Raw genomic sequence first — 23012 nt, forward strand, 5'->3', positions numbered from 1 at the left:
AATGGAAAAAAAAAAAAAAAAAAAAAATAGTGGAACCTTAGTTGACCAGAAAAAATATCTGATTCTAAACTAGTTTATCTGATTTATATGATTCTCTCCTGTTACTAGTATTTTTGGATCCTTATCTATGTCTTTGTTAGGTTTTATGTGGTTGACAATTTTAGTGTCAAAACTCGTTGAGTTGTAAGTCTATATTTAAGCTTTATAGATTGAAGTCGGTCTTAAAATGGAGTTAAAAAACTATGTAGAAATTGAAGAACAAAATGACTGGTTCACAACATCGATTCTATGGCATTCAAACGAAATAGTTTTCAAAATTCAAAGTACAAACTCAAAATGTCTTGATCGTAAGTATGTTCAAAGGGCGTTCGTACAAGAGCACGAAGACAATTCAAGATCAAGTTTTAGAATGCCTTAATCGCGTTCATGATCACAAGATTGTTCCAACTTCAAACGGAGTGCTCAAGACTTTAAAAATTCCAATTCCAAAATGCTCGATCACAAGGGTGATCATACCCCATTCCAACAAAGTTGAATTGCTTTGTTTCACAAAGTTTCGCAATATGCCCCGATCGCTATCACGTTCGAACTTTGACCATAAGTCCAAAACATAAACTCTTGTTCGAATACCGCTATGCGGTTTTTGCGAAACCCTAGCTTCGTTTGAACGAAACTAAATCTTGTTCGATCGCAACAGCCTCAGCTTGTTTTATTTGTTAATCAAATCATCCTTTGAACATTAGTTTTCTCCTCACTTATATAACTAAGCCACAATTTTCATCAAACCCTAACTCCATTGTTTCTTGTTCTTGGATCGAGACCTACTGTTCCTACGCTTTCATTGATATTCGATTTTCTCCTTGATTTTCACTAAACTACACATAAGCCTTAAGAGTTCTAGAACTATTACTGTAAAAGACAAATGGGTTGTTTGTCGAGTAATAGTCAGATTTTTACTGCAAAGATTTTGTAAGTACAAATTGATTGTAATTGTTTTTTCTATAGCATGGATAAATTTCTTGAAATTAGCTCCTCCCAAAGTGATTTTACTTTTGAATGTGTGATTTGGGATTACTTGGTGTTTTTCACGGGCATCTTATCGGTCAGGGCTTTGTCCTATTTTCAAACTTCTCATTTTCCTTCATCAATGTATTGATCATGTAGGAGTAACTGTAGGACGTAATCCTACACATACTCTTACTTTTTTACACAATTTCAATTATATATCAATCGTATAACAATTTACTAAATAACATTACTCTACAAAATATGGTTGTCGGTATGCGTATCATCATTGACTTTAATTATGTAATGTTTGAACTTGGATGTGCTTAAAGTAGTAGTCCTTTATATATATATACATATATATATATAGTAGTCCTTTCCTGTTGCGGACATGCATATATAGTTGCATACTACTACCCATCTGTACATTGAGTACAAAATGCTCTTTTTGGGTATTTCTTTAATTTTTCCCTCCAGGAATTATATTTAATTAATGCAATGCAAAGGCCCCATTAATTGTTTTGACCCCTTTATTTTTTCGTTATCTTTAAAGAAGACAACGGGTGGACTTGTGAAAGCATCTCTAATGGTTGACAATGGAGGCCTGATCAAAATAAAGTCCAAAAATTATTTTAAGAAGAAAATAATTTCTAATATATATCAGAACAAAAGTCAGATGAAAATTAAGCGCGTTTGACCCAAGTTTTTAGGGCAAGGAGGCTTCCATGATCTTCTCCACTCGATTGCAACCTTATACTAGCTAGAGCCTATCACCGTTTGCTTTTCATCATCATCCCCTACCTTTCTCTCACTTATGGTTGACTTTGAAGTTTGCCAATAATTTATGTTCAAATTTAACTAATTCTATTAAAATGATATGAGAGCATTACTTTATATGTCAAATGTGACACCACAAGAGGTTTACAAAGAGAGTTCATAGTTTATAAAGATAATCATGAGTGTTAAGTTTCACATTACTTACTTATTAGGTGAAACTGAACTGTATAAGTAATTCTAGAGAAGCTTCAAATTTACTAATCATTTTAGGGTAATAACGCATATATACTTATACATTTTTCTTAGGTCATTACAAATGGTATCACAAGCGATTTATAAAGACACTCATAAGACCCACATTATTATCTTACTAAGTAAAACTAAAATTTATAAATGATTTTAAGAAAGCTTCAAATTGACAGAGTAATAGTGCAAATGTGATTTAGCGTTTTTCTTTCAAAATTTAGAGAATTTTGTGAAGTATGATAAGAACATGTATACAAAACACGTCATTTGCTCGCATATATTGGTGATAAGAGAGAGAGAGAAGTAGCCATTATTGTTGTATATAATGTAGAGTAATTGATGATATTTGGTAGGCTATACATATCACAAGTGTACATATGCAATATTAAAAGATGATAAGTGCATTAAATTAACATCCTTGCCTCAACCTCAATACAAGCTGGCTTGAGCTTCTAAACAAGATTACCAAAATGGTCAATGTGTGTTATAAACTCATTCAATTAATAAATTTTATATCTTTCAAAAAATAAATAAATAAATTTTATCATTCATTCATGAATTCTAAATGTTTTTATTGGCTTGGATAAGACTTTGGGGACAACTAGTACAAAAATTAGAAGATTGGTGCAAGGGAAAGGTTTGGTGACCCACCGCGGCCGTGGTATGGCGTTGTTAAGACTCACGGTGGTTGTGGGTTTGTCATCAGCTTTTATTTTTTATTATGATATTTTTGTTATTTAGAGTACACTATAATTTTTTGATAGTTTGAAGAAGAATATTAGTTCAATCGAAAGTTTGCATAGAGGACATTGTAAATAAACTCTAATCAAACTTATATAATCTATATAATGGCATGTTAAGATTGTTACTAGATGAGTAATAAGGTTGTTAGATCAGAAAATTGGTGGAGGTCCTTGATATATGAAAGTAGTTCACTATTATTAATAAAAAAAATCTTCTTTTTAATTGATTAAATTAAGGTTTTATTTCTGTCAATATAATTAAAAATTTTTTCAAAAAATATCTTTGAAATGTTATTGTTGACTAGCCAATTCATGAAAGATAGTACTTGACGCCAATGTATGTATGATATATACAAACACTTTTAATTAAATTACTTTTCTAACTAAAATTAGAAGAAGAAAAGGTTTCCTTCATGGTGAGCATGTTCCCATTCCACTAGCCATTATTTTAGTTGGGAAGACTAAAAATTGTCAAATGGTCATTAAATATGAAGGAAGAAGAATACTTGGGGCTATAATGGGAGCGGGCGAAAATTATCTGTATTTTAAATGAAATTGATAGTATTTATTTTATGGTCAATATTTAAAGTTTGTATATCTAATAATGTACATAATTTTATATTTTTTAAAGTTTTTTAAAAGATGTGCCTATCAGTTTCATTTGAGATGAGGATGATCTTATCCCGATGTGAGCAAATAGTAAACCCAAACGAAAAGAATAATTTTAATTAAGAGGCAAACTAAGGACTCATTTGCTAACGCCTTTTAAGATGTGTTTTTTACTTTTTGATTGCTATGTAAAAGAAATGTGAAAGTAGTTTTGAAGTTTTTGTATGTTAAATTGCTTATTAATGTTTTTACTTTTTGGCTAAAGAGCTATAGCTGTTCCAAAAGGGGTTTGCAAACTAGTCATAAATAAGATCCTCTTTATTATGTGCGTCATATTTAAATTTCTAAGTGTTGAAAAAATCAATGTAACAAGTGAAGGAAGATACGTTAGTGTGGTTGGTTTTGTTTTTTCAATTGTTCTTTATTTGTTTGTTGAGTCTACAACCTTTAGGTGAAAGATTTGAAATTTTGGCTCTATTTATTTGAGTCACAAGAAACCACATTTACTCCTCTCTAATTACTTTTTCTAAAACACTATAGTAGAAGTAATAAAGGAGATTGAGTTTGGAAATGCACTTTTAATGGAGATTAAAAAGCCCAGAAATTGATGACCAGAAAGTAGCTAAAAACGTGATTCGTCAGAATTTGCTTTAGATTCGAAACTGATGGAGACAATAATATTCAAAGATATTGTCTAGCTTGTAATAGCTCGAGAAGCTATTGTGTGTGTCATAGATAGTGTTTGGATAATGAAGATTCTAAATTGTATATTTGGTAGTATACTGAAGGAGCAATTTGTCCAATTTAATTGTTATATCAATGAAAAGATATCATTAAAAAAAAAAAAAAAAAAACTTTTACCAAAACAAAATAGAGAGTTAAGAGTGTTTTTTGTTGAAGAAAAAAGGTTCATGTCTTTCAAAGCACTCACTCATGATAGATGGGGCACACCTTCATCCAAGGATTTTCTTGCATTTTATCATTATCATTCAAATGCCTCGTTTGGTTACAAACTCACATAATGAGCACGAGCACCTAGCAATGAAATATGAGACTCAATCTCTCTGAGTATTGACAACGAATTTTTAAAATAGTCTTAATTGATTCGTCGGAAGATCCTGGCACAAAAAATATAATATATTTAGAAGGCTTTTTTTTTTTTTTTTCCTCCCTTATTCACCTCCGTTCTAAAATAATGGAATTCCTTTGCATCCAAAAAGTGACTTATTATCGATGAGAATTGAGTATACTTTCGTCTTATTTCTGCTTTGTATTTTATAAAAAAGCTTTGAGAAAAAAAAAAAAAAAAATGAAGAGGATAAGAAAAAGACAACAAAACATATCTCGGTAAAAAAAAAGGTGGTTGTGAGTACAGGGCGAATCCAGGTGGCACGCTGAGATTTGGTGACAATTGGATTTGTGGATATTTGCTCAAACCCTAATCCAATCCCCAATATTTGCTCGAAGTGCCTGCAAATGCATATGTAATTAACTACCCACCCGTGGTGGGTGGGGGATCCCCTGTGACCCAAGGGGATGTGGGGCGTGCTGAACAGTGAACAAATAATTGGTCGCCAACAATCCCCACCCAGAGGCACCTGGCACATCCAACCATCTCAAAGTCCCACTTGGTTACAAGCCCACGTTACTGAGCTCGACAATACAAGGGGTTAATGCAACGATATATAAATGACAGAATTTTTTTATATTTTAGTGATGTGGGACTAAAAAAAATATATATATCACATTGAAAGTCTGTAGCGCTTGCTTGCCTTGGACGAGAAGAAACTGTAAGATATTGAATATGCGTGGCGCCTATCAATTGCCAACTATAATCTCTCTATCATCCTAAGTAATTTCATATATAACCAATCTGATTGGCTTTGTGCAAAGTAATTATTCCCTTCTTTTTCTTTTTTTTTTTTTTTTTTTTGAAGTTTTGATTTTTGTGCTTCAATTAAGTTCTATTTATTTTAACATCCATTCAACATGAATAGTGAGGTCACAAGGATTATAAAAGTTGAACAAGTGTACTATGTATGATCTAACAAAAAAAAAAATGTACTATGTATGAGCACTGACAATAGAATTTTCAGAACATTCTTAATTAATTCATTGTAATACTTTTTTTTTTGTTCATCAACTATTTGATGGGGTGTATAACTAATTCATTCTATAGGCATAAGAATTTTTGTTATGGGACTTATTTAGTCACATCAATTTGTTCAAATCTCATTTACCATGCGTGTATATTGATATGCACAGATTTTATCTCCCGGACTTTGGTCCATATAGGAATAAGCTAGAACTCGATGAGTTCAATCGTTGTTCCGTTTAGATCAAGTCTGAACAATTAGAGAACCCGAGGAGCTCAGTCTGTAGTTTGTTCGGCCACATCCTAACTAGGTAAAAATTGACTAAAAATCGAAAAATTCATTCAATAGAACTGTTTGAACCACGCCTGAATGAGCTGCCCATATTTTGAAAAGATATTACTTTTTTTTGGAGAAAAAATGACTGTTGAAAGTATGGTAAAATCTGAATACACTAGAAAAGCTTAGAATCTAACAAATAATCATAAGATAAATGTAGATAATGGACAAGGGCAATATTTCTATCATTTTTCTATTTTTATTTGCTTAACCTCATAGATGGGCTACAGGGCTAGTCTCTTAACCTCAATGAGTTTACAACTTCACATAGCTTGGGTGAAAGATTTGAAATTTTAGACATGTTATTTGAGTATAGGAAAAATTACATTTGCTCCCTCTAGCTATCGTCATTTTTGCAATGTTCTTAAGTGTCTCAATTTTTGCAATGACCCCCAATTGAACATTGGGGTTGTAGTATCCCCCTCCGTGACTCAAAATAACAAAAATATCCTCTATAAGATTAAAAAAAAAAGAAGCACAAATTATCAACGACTAGGCCTTGTTGTCGCTAATATTAATATTATCAATTACGAGTTTTCGCCGAAAGTATTTACATAAGATTTTAGCACATGACATGTGGTGCGTTTTATGGCTAAAGTGCATTTTTAAATTACATAAATAATATCATTTTATAGATTTTATCAAATGCTCAACTGAATTGAAAAAGTTACGCTTTCAAATTACCTCTCTTTATCGAAAATCAAAAGAATTGAGCTTTGCGGTTTTATTTTAATTTCCACTACATGTAGAGGCAATTTGGAGCAACACAAGCACCAATTATGCAACATAACAGGAAGAAATCAACTAGGGGTGGGTATCGATTCGGTTAAGTTCGGTATAGTTATTTTATTGTTCAATTAACCGATTATATTTCGATAAGGATTTATTTCGAAAGTTTCGGTTAAAATCGATTCAGTTAATCGATTAACTGTTAGCTTTTTTAATTGGCCAAAAATTGATTGTTTTGCGGTTTTATTTTAATTTCCACTGCATGCAGAGGCAATTTGACGCAACACAAGCACCAATTATGCAACATAACATGAAGAAATCAACTAGGGGTGGGCATCGATTCGGTTCAGTTCGGTATAGTTATTTTCAGTTCAATTAACTGAAATTGTTGGGTTAATCATTTAATTCACCGATTATATTTTGATAAAGATTTATTTCGAAAGTTTCGGTTAAAATCGATTCAGTTAATCGGTTAACTGTTAGCTTTTTTTAATTGGCCAAAAATTGATTGTTTTGGGGGTCCAAAAAAATAAGATTCATGAAGTGTAAAATGATTTATACCTATGATCCTTAAACCATTTTTCGTTATGTTAGTAGTTAATGGGGGTATATGGTAATCGAGTGGTAGTTCATGGGTGTAAAAGATAATTACCCCAAAAAAATGCATACGCATTCAAGGCATGTGATGCGTACGTGATGAGTTGACTGTCCGACTAAACAACCTTGAAGGGAGGTTTTGGAACAAAATGATAGTTTGGTGAGATCATAACAGTAATCAAATGATAGTTCATAAGGAGAAAGGATAATTACCGCTTAATAGAAGAGGGTGAAACCCAGGTGGCGTGCTGGGATTGGGCATCAATTGATTTGAAACTTCTTCCAATCCAGGGCTGTAGTAAGCATATAATAAGCAAATAATAATTGTATATTGACTACCCACCCGTGGAGGGTGGGGAATCCCCTGTAACCCCCAGGGGACGCTGGGCTTCGGCGCTGGCGGCGAACAAATCAGTCGTCACCAACAATCCCACACACACCCAGAGACACCCCCTACCACTTCCAACCATCTCATAGATCCCCACTTGGTTACAAGCCCACGTTACCGAGCTCGACAATACATGACATTAGTGAAATCATATATAAACGACAGAATTTGGTTATATTTTAGACATGTAGAACAAAATAAATATCACATTGAAGTCCACAATCTCGGCTCCCTGTTTCTCCCTCTTATTATCTTTTAAAGTCATCGAATTTTGGCCTATGAATTTGGGTCTCATGATTCATGAAGGCGCAAAATCAAATCAAAAACGTCCACCATTCCAAGTCGTTTTTTAAGGCTATAAAGTTATTCACTGTCTTCATATCTCACCAATCTCCCGCAACTTCATATCACTTACCACCTCTCTTTTCATCCTTTCTCTACAAGCATTCTCCTTCTTTTACTCATCCTTAATTTTTAAGAAGAAGAAACGTCTGTAAAGAGAAAACATTTTGAAAAAAAATAAAATAAAATAAAATCTTTTTAGCTTACGTGATAAAGATCAAGGAACATTGTTCTTTCATTCTGGTTTGATCTCGTTTCTAATTGTCTTTCCCTGAATCTTTTTCATCTTAACTTATTCTGGTTCTTTCATTCTTGAATGGATCTTTTTTTCTGGGCAAGAAAAATGTGTTGAAATCACTATGCAGAGTTTTAATTTCTCTCTTTTATTTTGTTTTATTGTTCAAAAAGATGTATATAGGAGAGAGATGAACAGCAAAATGGCTTTCAAAAGAAGGCATCTTCCTGTGTTGTTGAAGCATAGGGGAATCCACTCATTCTTCAATGGCCTTTGTTTGTCTACTGTCAGTTAGTTTCTCTGGAACTCGAAAATTGGGGCTCCTCCACAGTCCACACAGTTAATACCATTGCCGATTAACGATTGCATATGAGAAGAATTTTGAAAAGGACAGAAAACCGTAGGATTCACTTCCTCTGTTTTAGAACATGAAAAACAGGGATGAACAGAGCATCATAAGATTCCATTTTTCACGACTTCAAAAAAAAAGTGGTTGTGAGTACAGAGAGAATCCAGGTAGCACGATCAGATTTGGTGTCAATTGATCATATAATAATAATTAAGCCTCACTTCGTTCCAAAAACAGAGGCCACATTCTTTCTTCTTCAAGTAGTTTAATAATAAAAGGTGGTTGTTAGTTTCGTGAAACCCGGGTGGCGCGCGCTGGGATTGGGCGTCAATTGATTCGTATCTTCTACCAATCCTGGGCACCTGTTCCTGTAGTAAGTAAATTTGTATCTTCTACCAATCCTGGGTACCTGTAAACCTTCTACCAAATCCTGGGCACCCGTTCCTGTAGTAAGTAACCCCCAGGGGACGCACCTGTAAACCTTCTACCAATCCTGGGCACCTGTTCCTTCTGTTCCTGTAGTAAGTAACCCCCCAGGGGACGCACCTGTAAACCTTCTACCAATCCTGGGAACCTGTTCCTGTAGTACCCCCAGGGGACGTAAGGCTTCGGCTGGCTCCTGTGCTGGCGAGGAACAAATCAATCGTCACCCAATCCCACCACCCAGAGAAGACACCCCACAACTTCCAACCATCTCATAGTCCCACTTGGTTACAAGCCCACGTTACCGAGCTCGACAATTCATATGATTAGTGAAACCATATATAAATGACAGAATTTGGTTATATTTTAATAATGTGGGACAAAAAAACATATATCACATTGAAGTCCACAATCTCGCCTCCCTCTTATTATCTTTTAAAAACACCAATCATTCCAAGTCGTTTTTGAAGGCCATAAAGACTTGATGATGACAAAAGTTGTTTCACTTTCTTCCACTCTCCGGATGGGATTCCTCCAAAAATCAGAGTGCAGAGAAAAGTAAAAAGTTCTTGAGAGATAGGATCAACAAGGGTTATTTGAGTTTTTTTTTTTTTTTTTTTCTAAACAAGGGTTATTTGAGTTTGTCAATATAAAATTAACTCTTATTCGATGTGGGATCTATATATCTTGATTTCTTATATTTAGTTGAAGTAAAAACAAGTAAGATAGCAACCTTAATCTCCCATTGAGCATTAAAAGTGATTACCCCCAGCAGAAAAGATGTAAAATGTAATAAAAGATTTTGCATCAAAAAGAAGGGGTTTTGTGGTAGAGATTAACATAAAGTTGTTGAACCCATATCACCCGACCTTTGTAATATGATCCATTTCCTTTGCAGACAATCAAAAGAAAAGGAGAAAAAAGGGTTTATGAAACACAGTCACGTATATCTTTGAAAACGAATTCACGGTTTCGTGCCTTCTTTTTTTACGCTCTGTTCGTTTCGACGTAAATTATTTTATATTTTTATCTAAAAATATTTATTTGACAAGAACGGATATTAAATGTCCTTTGTTTGCAATCCTGAAAAAATGATTTGAAAAACTCCTTACTGGCTTATGAGGAAGCTTGGAAAGATTGGATATTTTTTAGGTCAGGTCCGGATATGGAATTTCAGCAACTTGTTTAGACATTCAATTGCATGTTTTTTTCTTTTCTTTTGTTGTTGTAACAAAACACTTGTTATTGGAAGGCCTTGAATGGATTTTAAACCATGTAAAACTCAAACACACGTGAACAGAGTAGAGAGCTAAAAGAGACGTCTCATCTCAAGAGAACTGAAAAACTTCAAATACACATATGCACAAGTAATGGCCAAATAATGTAGACGAGTTAAATTCTGTGTTATGGTTCCAAAAACAGAGCATGACACAAAGGTGGTTGTGAGTAGTAGAAGAGGGTGAAACCCAGGTGGCGCTCTGGGATTGGGCATCAATTGATTTGTATCTTCTTCCAATCCAGGGCTGTAGTAAAGCCATATGATAAGCAAATAATAATTGTATATTGACTACCCACCCGTGGAGGGTGGGGAATCCCCTGTAACCCCCAGGGGACGCGGGGCTTCGGCGCTGGCGGCGAACAAATCAATCGTCACCAACAATCCCACACCCAGAGAAGACACCCCACAACTTCCAACCATCTCATAGTCCCACTTGGTTACAAGCCCACGTTACCGAGCTCGACAATACATGAGATTAGTGAAATCATATATAAACGACAGAAATTGCTTATATTTTAGACATGTGGGACAAAATAAATATATCACGTTAATGACAAAAGTTGTTCACTGTCTTCATATCTCACCAATCTCCCACAACTCCATAGCTCTTAATTACCACCTCTGTTTTCATCCTTTATCTGGTGGAAGCATTCTCATTGATTTGGGATTTTGATCGCATTTATCATTATGGGATAAACATGAGGATTAGTCCTCCAACAATTTTAACGCCTCTATTATTTACAAACTCACATTATTGAATTAATTTGTCAATAATGTAAGTTTGTATAAGTTGGAGGATCTGTTTCAACTTCTTATTACATTTATTTAAGACTAAGAACAAGTATTATAGTCGCTATTGTAGTATGTATCATAGAAATAAAACCCTTAATCTCCCTTTATCTACTGACAAAAGAATTTTCAAAACATTCTTAATTAATTCTTTTTTTTTTTTTTTTGTTCATCAACCATTTGATTGGGTGTATAGACTTTCGAACCACAATTCATCCATTCTATCAACACAAGATTTTTTGTTATAGGATTTCATTTTATTTTTTTTTCCCTTTTTTGACATGTCCACATAAGAGGGGAAAATGAGGATTCAAATTAATAACTTAAGCTACCCCTTGGGACTATTTAGTTGCATTTGATATGCTTGGATTTTATCCTCTGGGCTTGGGCTAAGCAGTTCATTGCAGGTCATGACCGACCTAGGCTCAGATCGGCTCAGTTGTGTTATTTTAGCGGCTGCAAAAGAATTACACTAGATAATGAAGTTTAAACTAGTTTGAGAGTCCATTTGGAATTGCGGTTTTAATAAGTGTGATTTTAAAAATTGTATTTTTTAAATTGCAACTTTTAAAAATCACAAAGACTTTTGGTAAAATATGTTAAAAAATATTTTTTTTATCAAATATTTGTTATGCGAAATCGTGATTTGGTTTAAATTCGCATTTTTTTCGAATAATCACACCATAACTTGCTAATAGATATTATAGATTTTTTTCCTATTTTAAATTAAGTGTTTTTTAAATCGCAATGCCAAACATCTTTCGTTTTGCAATATCTTTTAAAAACACAAATCATTCTTGCAAAATCGCAATCTCAAACACATCCTAAATCTCAATGTTTGAGCGGGTTTTATGAAGAACTTGCACCAGAGATAGTATGTGAGCACCATTCTTCTCTCATTATAGAGGAAAGGATATTGGGGACACCCCTTGCCAAAGCCGATGACTTTGATTCATAGAAGAACCACACGCAACCCGACCTGTCAGAAGATAACATGTGGCAGGGTCATACAAGGAAAGAATGACTTTCAAATTGAGAGAAAAAAATGATCAAAATGAGAGGTAAGCAAGTGTGGAAATCAAGGTAAAAAGTGGTTGGTTTTGTTGTTACAACTATTCTTTGTTTGTTTACAGAGTTTATTTTATGGTTAAGATTAGGATTAAAAATGATGTAAAATTTTTTTTTGACAATAAAGTTGTAACTTATCTTAGAGCAAGTTGCTCCATCAAAATTACATCACGGATATAGTCGGGAATGACATCTTTCCATGTATGATCTATGACTTGGTGAATAGCCGCCTTCACCAAAATGCGAGCTGCATAATTAGCATCTCGAGAGACATGACAACATCTCCATTGCGGAATAGATTGTAAAAGCATCTTCATATCACCTATAAGGTACCCATTACTGCTCCTCCAAATGCATCGCAATCACTACTTTCTAAAAAATGATGTAAGATTTGAATTTGCATGAAAGTAGAAAAGTAAAATGTCATGGTGATTGGGGCCCTTGTTGTGGTCGATATCTTATTATTAGCGACGACAATAGGGAGAGTCATCACTGAATTCATAATGAATTTTCAAAATAATAATAATAATATTTTGTTTTATTACTTGCCTGAATTATCTGCAGAAGCCAGCCAGAAACTACAAGTGCAGAAAGGATAAACAAAAAATAAAATGCCAAAATAATTTCTTGAATCAAGGAAAACTAAAATTACTCTAAATCCCATACCAAGTACACTGCAGAGATTATCAATCCACCACAGCAAGTTTCTGATACTCTTCGCCGGAGATGGCAGCTTCCATGATATCCGCCGGGTTAATTATCCCATCACCATCAAAGAACAACTTCATCAAATTCTTCGAAAACCCACTCACCAGCGCCACCCCCTTGTCGGAGATAGTCACCGGCGTTGATTTCGAGTCCCTTAGATTCCAAAACACAATCTCCGGCACCACAGAGCCATACCCTCTCTCCCTGAACTTCCTCTGTATAGCTTTGTAGTCGGTTTCCCAATCATTGCACGAAGCATTGTCAAACTCCATGTCACTAAACGCGAAGATCCTCTTGATCATCTGGTCCTCCTTCAACTTTCCATCCACCGCCACTTGCAATATAAGATCAAACACCTTCTGAAAATCGGTGTTCAAAAAGTTTATTGTGTTCTCCGCAAACTTCATCTTCGACTGAAGATCATCGCCCTCAATTATATGAAGCTGAGGTGATTTGCTAAAAATAATAACCTTCCCCTTCCACGGCTCTTCGCTCAGATCGGAAACCAACAACCCCATTGCAACAGAGACTTCCCAAGGGGTCCCATACATGCTCCCGGAGACGTCGCAGACGGCGAGGCAGTTCCTCAACTTGCCTTCCTTGGACAAATCCTCCACCATTCTCTTCCACTGAAGGTCAGCCACTTGAAATGAAGCGTCTCCGTTTTTCACAGAGGCTATAATCTCATGCGGAAGCAAAGCCCCTGCAGCAATTGTTGATTTCCCAACTTTAACATCTTCTAAATACTTCACAAACCGCTCTTCGTCGTGCTTCAAGAACTTTTCTCGGTACAGATTCATGGCTACCGAGGGAATCCTGTTGTACGGAATCTCATTCCACCGATTGGCTGACATGTAGACCTCAGGCAGCTCCAACGACTTCCTAATCGGAACCAGAACTTCCTTCCTCAGCCGATCCCGCACCCTGTACGCATAATGGGCATCTTCGATGCCTCTGTATTCCGGGTGGGAATCAACCGGGAAAACCCTCCTCGCAACGCTCTCGCAGAGCAAAATCGACTTGTCAAACGAGCAATCGAGCGACGGGCACCACTTGGCCGCCAAACTGATGTCGTAAAAGTTGCCGGAGTTCAATAACTCGACGTCGGCCTTCAGAAACTTGGCGAACAAGTCCGATACGCTGTCGTGCAAGATCTGGAATTCCTTGTCGCTCTTGTATCTCTCAAGGGCCTTTTTCGCCATGGCCACGCGCTTCTCTTTCCTGGCGGCGCTTGCAATATCCTTCCTCACCAAAGTTGGCTCGTCATATTTTTTCTTGCGCCACTCTTTCTTTTGCTTAATCCGGATATCAGGAGATTCTAGAAGAAGGTAAAGAATCTCCGGCAAGTCTTTGAAGTAACCGAATTTGGCCAAGGACTCGATGTTGTGGACTAGGGTTTTGGGATGGTTCATGTGGAGCCAGAGCGCCGCCGTGTAGAAACCGAATTTGTCGGATTTCCCAGTGCCTCGTACCCCTCGGAGATTACAGATGAGCTTGAGGGTGGTGAGCGGGTTGTGTGCCCAGGCCAGTTCGAGCCTTTGGGTCAAGGAATCGGGTCGGGTATCGGGCACAACGTGGAAGAAGAAGTCCAGGCAAGGGTCGCCGGAGGAGAGGTAGGTGGGCGAGCCGTTCTCGGTGCGGAACATTTCGGTGATTTTGTTGTAGTTGGAGACCATAAGGTTCATGAATGTCTCACCGGTCTTCTCGGGTCGGGTTTCAGGGGCATTGTTGTAGAGCTCCGGGGGACCAAGAAGACCGGCCGGTTGGTGACAGGGAACTTCATGATTCGTCGAACTTTGGGGCATGAAATGAAGAAGACCCTTTTGACTCCGACATGAAGATTTGATGGAGGAAACAATTTCATGGATTATTGGGTTCCTCTGGTTCGGCACGGAGGATCTGATGAATCGCAGCATCGTCGTCGTCCTCTGCCTCGTTTGTTTTCCTGGTGTTTTCTGCAAATTAATGGGCTATTATTTGGAGTCTCCTCCCCTTGCGCCTCACGCAAGGGGAGGAGATCTGCCCACCAAAGGAAAGCCGTAGATTCCTTGGCGGGAAAGGGAAAGAAATATATAAAGGGTAAATTGGTAATAAGAAAAGACAGGTTGAACAAGTAAGTAACCTCGATTACCAACAAAAAAAAAATATATATATATATATATAATTGGAATTTTTTGTCTTAAAAAAAAAACACACCCTCAATAATTATGCTTTTTGATTATAGCAAAAATAATAGAGAGCACGGCACATTTTCTTTTTTTTTTTTTTTTTTTTTTTCCTTAAAGAAAATGCCATCATCAAAAGCGAAAATATCTAGGGTTTTACTTCTGTTTCTGGGTGGCACAATTTCCAGGATCCATCACTGAATAGCTGCTGCTGGTTAGGAAGCAAAAACGAATAGGGTATAGGGAAATGGGTCTCCTCCTCCATATAAAAAAGCAAGTTTATTATGGATCCAAATAACATTTTTTAATGAAATTTGATATCAAAAAGTCAAAATTTGAAAATTCATCAAGTCAAACTAAAATGTATGTAGCTTCTGAGCTACCACCAACAACATTATGATTTTGAGTCCATCCCACTCAAAGGATGTAACGAACAGGAATAAACTTGGATTTTTAACACTACAAACCTAACCCCCCCCCCCCCCACCCCCACTCTCACCCTGAAGCAGGAAAACTGGTTTTCATGACTCTTTCTACTTGGTTCTTCTACTAGCTCACACTATTTAGAGAAGATAGTAGTATCCGAGCACTGAAAACAGCAGAACCAGCACAGCAGCAGGAGCGGCCCATACCCAGTAGTTTGTTGACTTTTTCCGTTTCAGGAAGACTTTTGGGACTGAATCTGGGCCTTTTGGTCTAACCTTGTGCCTGATATTGCCCACCTTTTGACCCTTCTCCTTTGCTGGAAATGGGGCTTCTACATTTTCATCAGCCTTCTCTGTTTCTGCAGCAGCATCTGACACTGCTTCTGCTGATTCTTCGGGATCAGAAGAAGGTGCGGATGCTGAAGCCTTCTTCTTCGCCTTCCTTTCAAGCTTCTGAGATAAGAAGTGAATTAGAAAACAAAGTCAGTTTTAAGCTTTCTACAGTAAACAGCAAATAGGAAAGCAATGATGATGAAATTATAGAAATTAATAATTTCCTTGAGCTTCTCTTCAGCTGCCTTTTTAGTTTTCATAGCTGCTCTGGCTTCTGCTTTCTCTGCTAACTTCTTTTTCCTTTCCATTGCTATTTTAGCTTTTGCAATTTCTTCTTCTCTTTTTATCTCCTTCAATTTTGCTACATCAACTTCATTGTCCTTTGCAGGAGTGTCCTTCTGCGGCTTTTCTAACCCAGAGATCTCCTTGTCTTCTACTTTAATATGCTCCACGATGGATTTCGAATCTGTAGCTACATTTTTAGCTTCCTTCGGGGCCTTTTGGATGGGCAAAGCATCCTGTGAAGGGGATTTGGAATCTTCCTTTGATTGTTTCACAATGGGTTTTGGCAGTGTCACTGTTTCAGAGGATGTAGTTTCTTCTATTACCGCCAAAGGCTTTTCGTCTGGGTTCCTCATCCGCCCATCCCTACTCAATTGTCGACTATCTAATGATGGCAAAATTCTTTTCTCATATTCATCCCTAAAAGCCTTGTCACGGCTCCAGAGGGACACAAAATTGTCAACCTAATCAAGAACAGATCAAAAACATTAAAGTACAACCAGAATATCAACTTTAGGTGATGTTCTTGACAATGGACAAACACTTGACGAACAAACCTCTGAATGTGAGAGTTCCTCAAGAGCCTTGATATCTTTCTTCGCGGCAAGCTCTCGTGCTTTATTCAAGACTGTACGGCTTTGGTAAAAGTAGGAATTCTGAAAAATAGGACGATAATAGTTTAACATTGAACTCCAAATACTACCAAATTACAAATGTAAACTTGACATAAATATATTCAAGGAAGCTTGAAAGCTAATGAAGAATAGTCCACATTTTTATAAGAAAGAACCAAAACAGAATGTCACACCAGTCAATGTGGCGTGTTTTAAATGGCTTTTACTTTTGTTTTTTAAAGTGGCTGACATGAAAAGTCACTTAAAACACACCGCGTTAATCGGTGAGATAAATGGCTGTAAGAAATAGCATTACTCTTATGACATTATTAGGCCAGTCAGATTTATCTCATACGCTCTCATCTTTTCTTGCATGCAGGCATGCAGGACCAATTTTTTGATTGGACTGGAGCTTTTAAGTAAACCACCATGAGTGTGTGTGTGTGTGAACAAGCTCGCGTGCACGTGCCAAAATGTTAGGTTAATTAGCCCTTCTATTATTTCATCTACCAAACAAAAGAGGTGGGTACTGATCAAAGAGTGGCCGAAATCTAACCTCTAACCACCTGAATCTGGTTAGGTTAAAAAGGAGGTGTTGGCATCCAGATCTGATGGAGACAACTTTATCCAAGCTACATTTAATTTTTATATAGCTAAAATTATGCCTAATTACAATATTAAATTTGGGAATTTTTTTTTATTTTTTTTTTATAAGTAATAACCAGTCTTATTAAAAGTGTAAGGCGCCCCAAAGTACAAAAAGAGTATATAACAGGGATTCACCTAACTAGAGAGGAAAAAGCGAAGAAGAAAAATTAAATTTGGGAACTTTTAAAACACCACCATTCTACCTAACAAGAATCCAACATAGCACACCCCCCTAAATGACACCTTTACTTTTTTCTATTTTCATAAGAAATTCTATAGTTAACTGGGAAAAAAAAAAAAAAAGGTCTCATGCAAACGTCCCAATCCAGATACAAAAGTTTATTTGGAAGGAAGAAAAATAAATAAATAAATAACCCCAAAAGTATAAATATCTTCAAGGAAAGCATTCAATTATAAACCAAATCATTAAATCAAATTTAATAGATATAACTAGCAATACAATAACCAAGAGCAGCCACGTTTTACTTCTAATTTTTGCTACATCAGCTGCAACAAAAGTTAAGTCAGCCTGTAAGTTGAAGATGGAGCCCTAAAAAAATCATCGGAGCCCTAAACAAGATTATATAAATGCACCAGAGACTGAAAGATGGAGCCCTAAAGAAATAACTAAAGAAAAAAATGGAGTCCGAAAGATGAAGGGTAAGCTGCAATAACTAAAAAAAGGCAACAGAGCCCTGAAGAAGATTATATAAAGCACCAGAGAGAGACCGAAGATGAAAAACTGCAACCCGGGTTTCCAGATAATACTGATACAAATCAATGAACCTTTCCAAGCAAGGCAATGACAAGTGATGTCAACACAATCTAGGCAACCGAAAACCACTTCTTTTTGCTTGCACCATAATTTTCTATCACACTGTTTACACATGCTCCTAGGAAAGGAAAAGACAATGGTCTATGTGACGCAGTTACCATTGTAAAATGCTTCAACAGCTTCTCCAACTCCAATGTTCTACAAAGTATAAACTTTTCTCACCAACTTTCATACTAAATCAACTGCAGAACCTATATCAGATAACAGGTATCCACAGCATACATAATTTACCGTGACCTGCCTTGCATCAATGGAAACACAAGGAGCCCTGGTTCACCACATTGATGGTATAGGCATTGCATCAGCAGCTAATTGAAATTTTGAGTACTCTGGAACAAACTGATTTAACTTTCATAATCGAAATACCGCCAAGAACATGTTCAACTTTAGGCCCACATATATGCGTGCACACACAGAAGGATCTATAAATGTTGTAACAAAGTAAAAACCTACCCCCTCATCACGCTGTTTTCTGAGTTGCTGAATGCTTTCATAAGCTTTGTCCCTCTTTTGGGTTACAAGTTTCAGCTCCTCCGCCAAAGAATTAAGCTCATTGTCAATTGCCTTTATTGCTTCATCAAGTTGCTTAATTTTGCCCTGAAGTGCTTGCTTCTCCTTCCTTACTCCATCCAAATCACCGCCTATGAGCTACAATGACATATATAATTTTGTAAATACTTGGTATATCATAATGAAAGAAAAACCACGAACAACAAGGGAAAAAACAGGCTCTAAAACAATACAATTCAAACTAAGAACTGCCTTACTTTAACCTGGTCTTGAATGGCTTCTTTCTGACCCAATGAATCTTGAATCTTTGCTCTCATAGCAGCATTAGCAATAACTTTGTCCCTTGTCCCCTCAAGTTGTTTAATTTCTCTAATAATTTGCTTTTCCTCCGACAACGGAATGCTCTCATGTTGTATGCGATACTGCAAACTGTGGATCTGTACCCACAAATCCATAATCAAAGAGTAAGGCATCAAGGATCACAAAAGCCCAAAATAAACTGAATAAAACATTAAATAGAGCATGGGGAGAAAATATACCACATCATTGAGCTCTTCCTCAGATGAACATATTCCACTACCACGACCAGAAAAGTTTGGATTGCGCAGCTTGCCAAGAGCCTGTTGCAGAGGTTCCATCTCCTTTCTTTTCACCTCAAAGATTGTCCTGAACTGCCTGTTGTCGTCTTTCAAAGCTCTAACCTGAGAAATCAACTCCGCTCGATCTGACTGCAGAAAAGAAGAAATAGAACAGCAACATCAAATGCATGGAGTTGTGTCAAAATGTGTTTGGGGAAACTTCAGAATTTCTGTATAGCATTACAAAGGAATTAAATAAAAAATACAGGACAGCTGCCATTGCAAGGAATATTTGTTTCCATTGTACAGAAAAAGGTCCTTTCATTTGCACAAAAGTGGTAGGTGGTTAAACCACCAGTATCTACAGCTACAGTTTTTTCTTTTTTGCAAATCTCACTTAACGCTTTTGCTAAAGAGATACAGCAGCAAGTTTTTATATTTAAATGCTTTCCCTTGTTTTGCCAAAAGCAAATTTGTCACAGAATAACTTTAAAAGGTCATAACTCAATTGGTTCTTTAAATATGCAGTGCTAAGCACAGCCTTAATCAGTTATAAAAAAGACATACTTGAAACGAAATCCTTCAAGAATATTAGGCTACTAAAAATGCACTCAATTATCCCCTCCTGTTTATTCTAGGAACATTCAATTCCCATTGGATTCTCAAAATATAGATATCCTCGTCTTTCGATTCTTTAATTAAACCAGAAAGTCATTAAGAAGGGAATATTCAATATACATACTACAGGGAACCAAATTTGTTCTTTTTTATTATTATTTTTTTCTGTTTTTGGTTGTAAGAAGGAAAAAGCTAAACTACATGAGATGAAGGGTGCAGGAGCCCTACAAAGCGCCCATTTGGGGGAAACATGAATTTGCAGGCCAGGAGAATGGAGCAGGCCTGAACTTTATAGCCAGTCTGCACAGCAACTTCGTCCATATACTAATAGAGTTTATCATAGATCCAAGGAGACAACCTTCATATCCAATGCAAGCTAACTGCCTTAACTATAGTAAGACATAAGCATACACCTCTCTCTCTATCTCCCTCTCTCTCATCATTTAGCATCTACTAGTCTCAATTATTTTTCCTTTTATCGTTGTTTGTGCGCCATTTAGAGTTGGTGCAAAGCTAAAAGGGTACAAATTAACAATTCCTTCTCATTAGTTTTCTCATCTTTCACAATCACTTCTTGAGTATTACTTATCAAAAAAAAAAAAAAAAAGTTTTCTCATCTTTCATGCTTCATATGGGTTATGCTAGATGTTTGTGGAGTATTATGGGCCCTAAAGCTAACACTATCAATAAGTTACTACTTATCCAATAAAACCGTCAACTTAGTCCTATACATCAAAAAATTGGGAAAAAAATTCCTAGAGCATCCAGTACTTCAATAGAATAGAAAACATAAATGGAACAACTTTTATACATGGTAGAATGTAATCTTTCTTCACATCCATTTTATGACCACTAGCCTATGCCTTGTATCGGTAAGTAGCTAGTTCCTATATCTACTACCATGCCGACGCATTCCTTGCTTGTTTCAAAGTTGAGCGACTATAATAGCAATAAACTACTTTTTTTTTTTTTTTTGATAAGTATAATAGCAATAAACTACTATGAAAATATAGTACCCACTACCCACTAATAAAAGAACTTAATAACTCATTTATATCAGTTTTTTAGTCCTTAAAATCTCACTAGCTCTCCCCTTCTCCTAATTTATTCATCACTAAAATCCTTCAGGTGCAAATGTATTTTCTTTACAAAAGGAAACCTTTTTTCAAGTTGTCTTCCAATTAAAGACGGATCTATTTTGAACTGTAAGTATGCATGTAATCATGTTATTCCTTTTCTTTCACCTAACATGGCAGTTTTGAATGAAAGCAACAAATATTAAGAATTAGTTAGCTAGTCTGGAAATAAAATGAAATCTTTCCTGTTTGAAGCAAGATAGTTACTCGCGGATGAGCATCTGTTTTTAGGGTATCAATTATAGGGTTCTACTCTAACTGAATTGGCTGTGTTTGATAGTCTAAAGGAATAAGTGTATTTGAACAAAAACATTCCAACTAGAATTAGTGCCCCAGGAAATGAAAGCTAATGCTAACAGAATAGATTTATAGCTCAAATGAACCAATAAAATTGCAGTTCCAGGCCGTCATTATGGAGAATTGTAACCTACCCTTTTTGCCTTTAGTGCTTCAGTGATCTGAAAACGGGCTTGATTTCTCTTCTGAATCTCTTTATCAGCCTGATCTATTTTAACTTTAATTTTAGGGTCATCATATGATCGACACCTGACAAAATAAAAGGAATGGATCTGCTTAGGTGCAGGCCACTCATCAACTGCATCCTTCGGGAAGTTGGCGTCAGAAACATTATTTCCTTCCACTTTAATTGGCTCATCTCCATGCGAACCAAATTTTATGGGCTCATTAAGCCCCGGCACTTGATCCAATTTACCATTCTCCTTCTCATGCAAAAGGGCAGTGTCTCCTCCAGTAACAGGCTCCACTGGTCCATCGACCATCTCAAACCCCTCAACCTCAATAGCCATGGTTAACCGCAAAAGCAGCCTCAATACCAAAAACCTGGTGTTAAAAGCAAGAACATGTCATGTTAACAAATATAGGAAACCCCATTTTCTCCAAATCAGACCAGTCCATATTTACATGGTTTGCAGGTTTTTATGCTTGCACCAAAACCAATTTGAGGCGATTATAAAAATACTGAGCTGAGCAAAGAAAACAACTACAATGAGAAAGGTCAATAATTTTCTGATTTTCAGCAGAGATCTTTAATCTAGAACACCGAAAACAAATAGATGCACAAGATTAGTTTTCCAAGCTAGCAGGTATTTACAGTAAAATGGCAACCAAGAGCTTTAATGACCATCCAGACAACACAAGAAGAAAAACCCAGATAAAAAAACACTAGGATAGCAAAAAAAAAAAAAACACATGATACACATGCATTTTTTGATACATCAAATCAATCAATTACAAAAGTGTGTATGAATGAAACAATTCAAAGAAAGAAAAAAAATAGGAGAAAGAAATCTAAGCATACAAATCTCCATCTCAATCATGCAAGAAATCGTAATCAAACAACGCAAAAATTCAGTCAAAGCAAGTGCTTCATAGAGATCAAGTCCTTGCACTAAACGAACCAGGAATGCAAAAGCAAATCCCACAAAAAATAATTCAACAAAATAACCAATATATGATCCGAATGCAATCCTCCTCAAGTCCTACCTTCTATTATCGAGATCAACATGGATCAGCCAAAATATATATATATTAAAAAAAAAGGAAAAATAAATAAGAAGAAGATTGAAAACGATGCGAGGTATACCAATATTAGAAACAGAGAGACTAAAAGAAAAGGATAGGCGGGTTGTTACCAGCAATAGAAAGAAACCCAAGCGGAGAACCCGAGAGAGAAAGAGCGAGATTGTGAAGAGGAAGACCCTTCTTTTGACAAAGGGCCCCAAAGTTCCGAGTTTTGGCAAAAAGAGAAAAACCCAAAAAATAAAAAACAAAAATAATGGAAAATTAGTAGGTGGGTTTAGATTCAGATCTCATTTCCAGGCCCGTACACCTAACTCTCTCTCTCTCTCAGAAATATCTATATATCTATTTTTAACTGTGTCTATTTAGAGAGAGACAGATACAGAGTGAGTTTCATGGGTAGCAGACATTTATTTCACTACTTTCTTTCTTTCTTTCTTTTTTTTCTTTTTCTTCTTTTTGCTATTTTAATATTTTGGGTTTGGAATGGGTGAGACTCCTATTAACAGAAACATTGATGATAAACAGTACGCTCGGTGTGTCACAGTCATGCATGTCAGGTTAAATTTTTATTTTTTTAAATATTTAAAAAAAATTTAGCCGAACATGC

At 36.1% G+C, this 23012-nt stretch overlaps 2 protein-coding genes across 3 annotated transcripts; both read right to left on the reverse strand.

The window, feature by feature from the left end:
- Nucleotides 1-11668: 11668 nt before the first annotated feature.
- LOC132175667 (uncharacterized) lies at nt 11669-14833 on the reverse strand. 2 transcript variants are annotated; one of them, XM_059587686.2, is made up of 2 exons: nt 12678-14833; nt 11669-11922 (listed from the first exon to the last, which is right to left on the reverse strand). In XM_059587686.2, the coding sequence occupies exon 1, from the start codon at nt 14633-14635 to the stop codon at nt 12698-12700; it is 1938 nt and encodes a 645-aa protein (XP_059443669.2). In that variant the 5' UTR covers nt 14636-14833; the 3' UTR covers nt 11669-11922; nt 12678-12697. The 2 variants fall into 2 exon arrangements, with proteins under 2 accessions (XP_059443669.2, XP_059443670.2); XM_059587687.2 differs by lacking the exon at nt 11669-11922 and adding an exon at nt 12529-12589.
- Nucleotides 14834-15148: 315 nt separating this feature from the next.
- Nucleotides 15149-22725, reverse strand: LOC132174747 (proton pump-interactor 1). Its single transcript, XM_059586407.2, has 8 exons — nt 22516-22725; nt 21295-21703; nt 19071-19259; nt 18789-18968; nt 18475-18669; nt 16482-16580; nt 15819-16388; nt 15149-15762 (listed from the first exon to the last, which is right to left on the reverse strand). Exons 2-8 carry the CDS (start codon nt 21667-21669, stop codon nt 15448-15450), a joined length of 1923 nt encoding a protein of 640 aa, XP_059442390.2. The 5' UTR covers nt 21670-21703; nt 22516-22725; the 3' UTR covers nt 15149-15447.
- Nucleotides 22726-23012: the final 287 nt, after the last annotated feature.

Source organism: Corylus avellana, chromosome 3 (genome assembly GCF_965113065.1).
Source record: "Corylus avellana chromosome 3, dhCorAvel1.hap1.2, whole genome shotgun sequence".
Classification (NCBI taxonomy): domain Eukaryota; kingdom Viridiplantae; phylum Streptophyta; class Magnoliopsida; order Fagales; family Betulaceae; genus Corylus; species Corylus avellana.

Excerpts from the sequence above, each read along its gene's own strand:
- LOC132175667 (XM_059587686.2), bottom strand. The coding sequence starts at position 14,635 with ATGCTGCGATTCATCAGATCCTCCGTGCCGAACCAGAGGAACCCAATA.
- LOC132174747 (XM_059586407.2), bottom strand. The coding sequence starts at position 21,669 with ATGGCTATTGAGGTTGAGGGGTTTGAGATGGTCGATGGACCAGTGGAG. Across the intron at positions 18,670-18,788 it reads CCATTCAAGACCAGGTTAAA|CTCATAGGCGGTGATTTGGA; the intron begins GTAAGGCAGTTC and ends ATGTCATTGTAG. Across the intron at positions 15,763-15,818 it reads TCATTGCTTTCCTATTTGCT|AAGCTTGAAAGGAAGGCGAA; the intron begins GTTTACTGTAGA and ends TTCTTATCTCAG.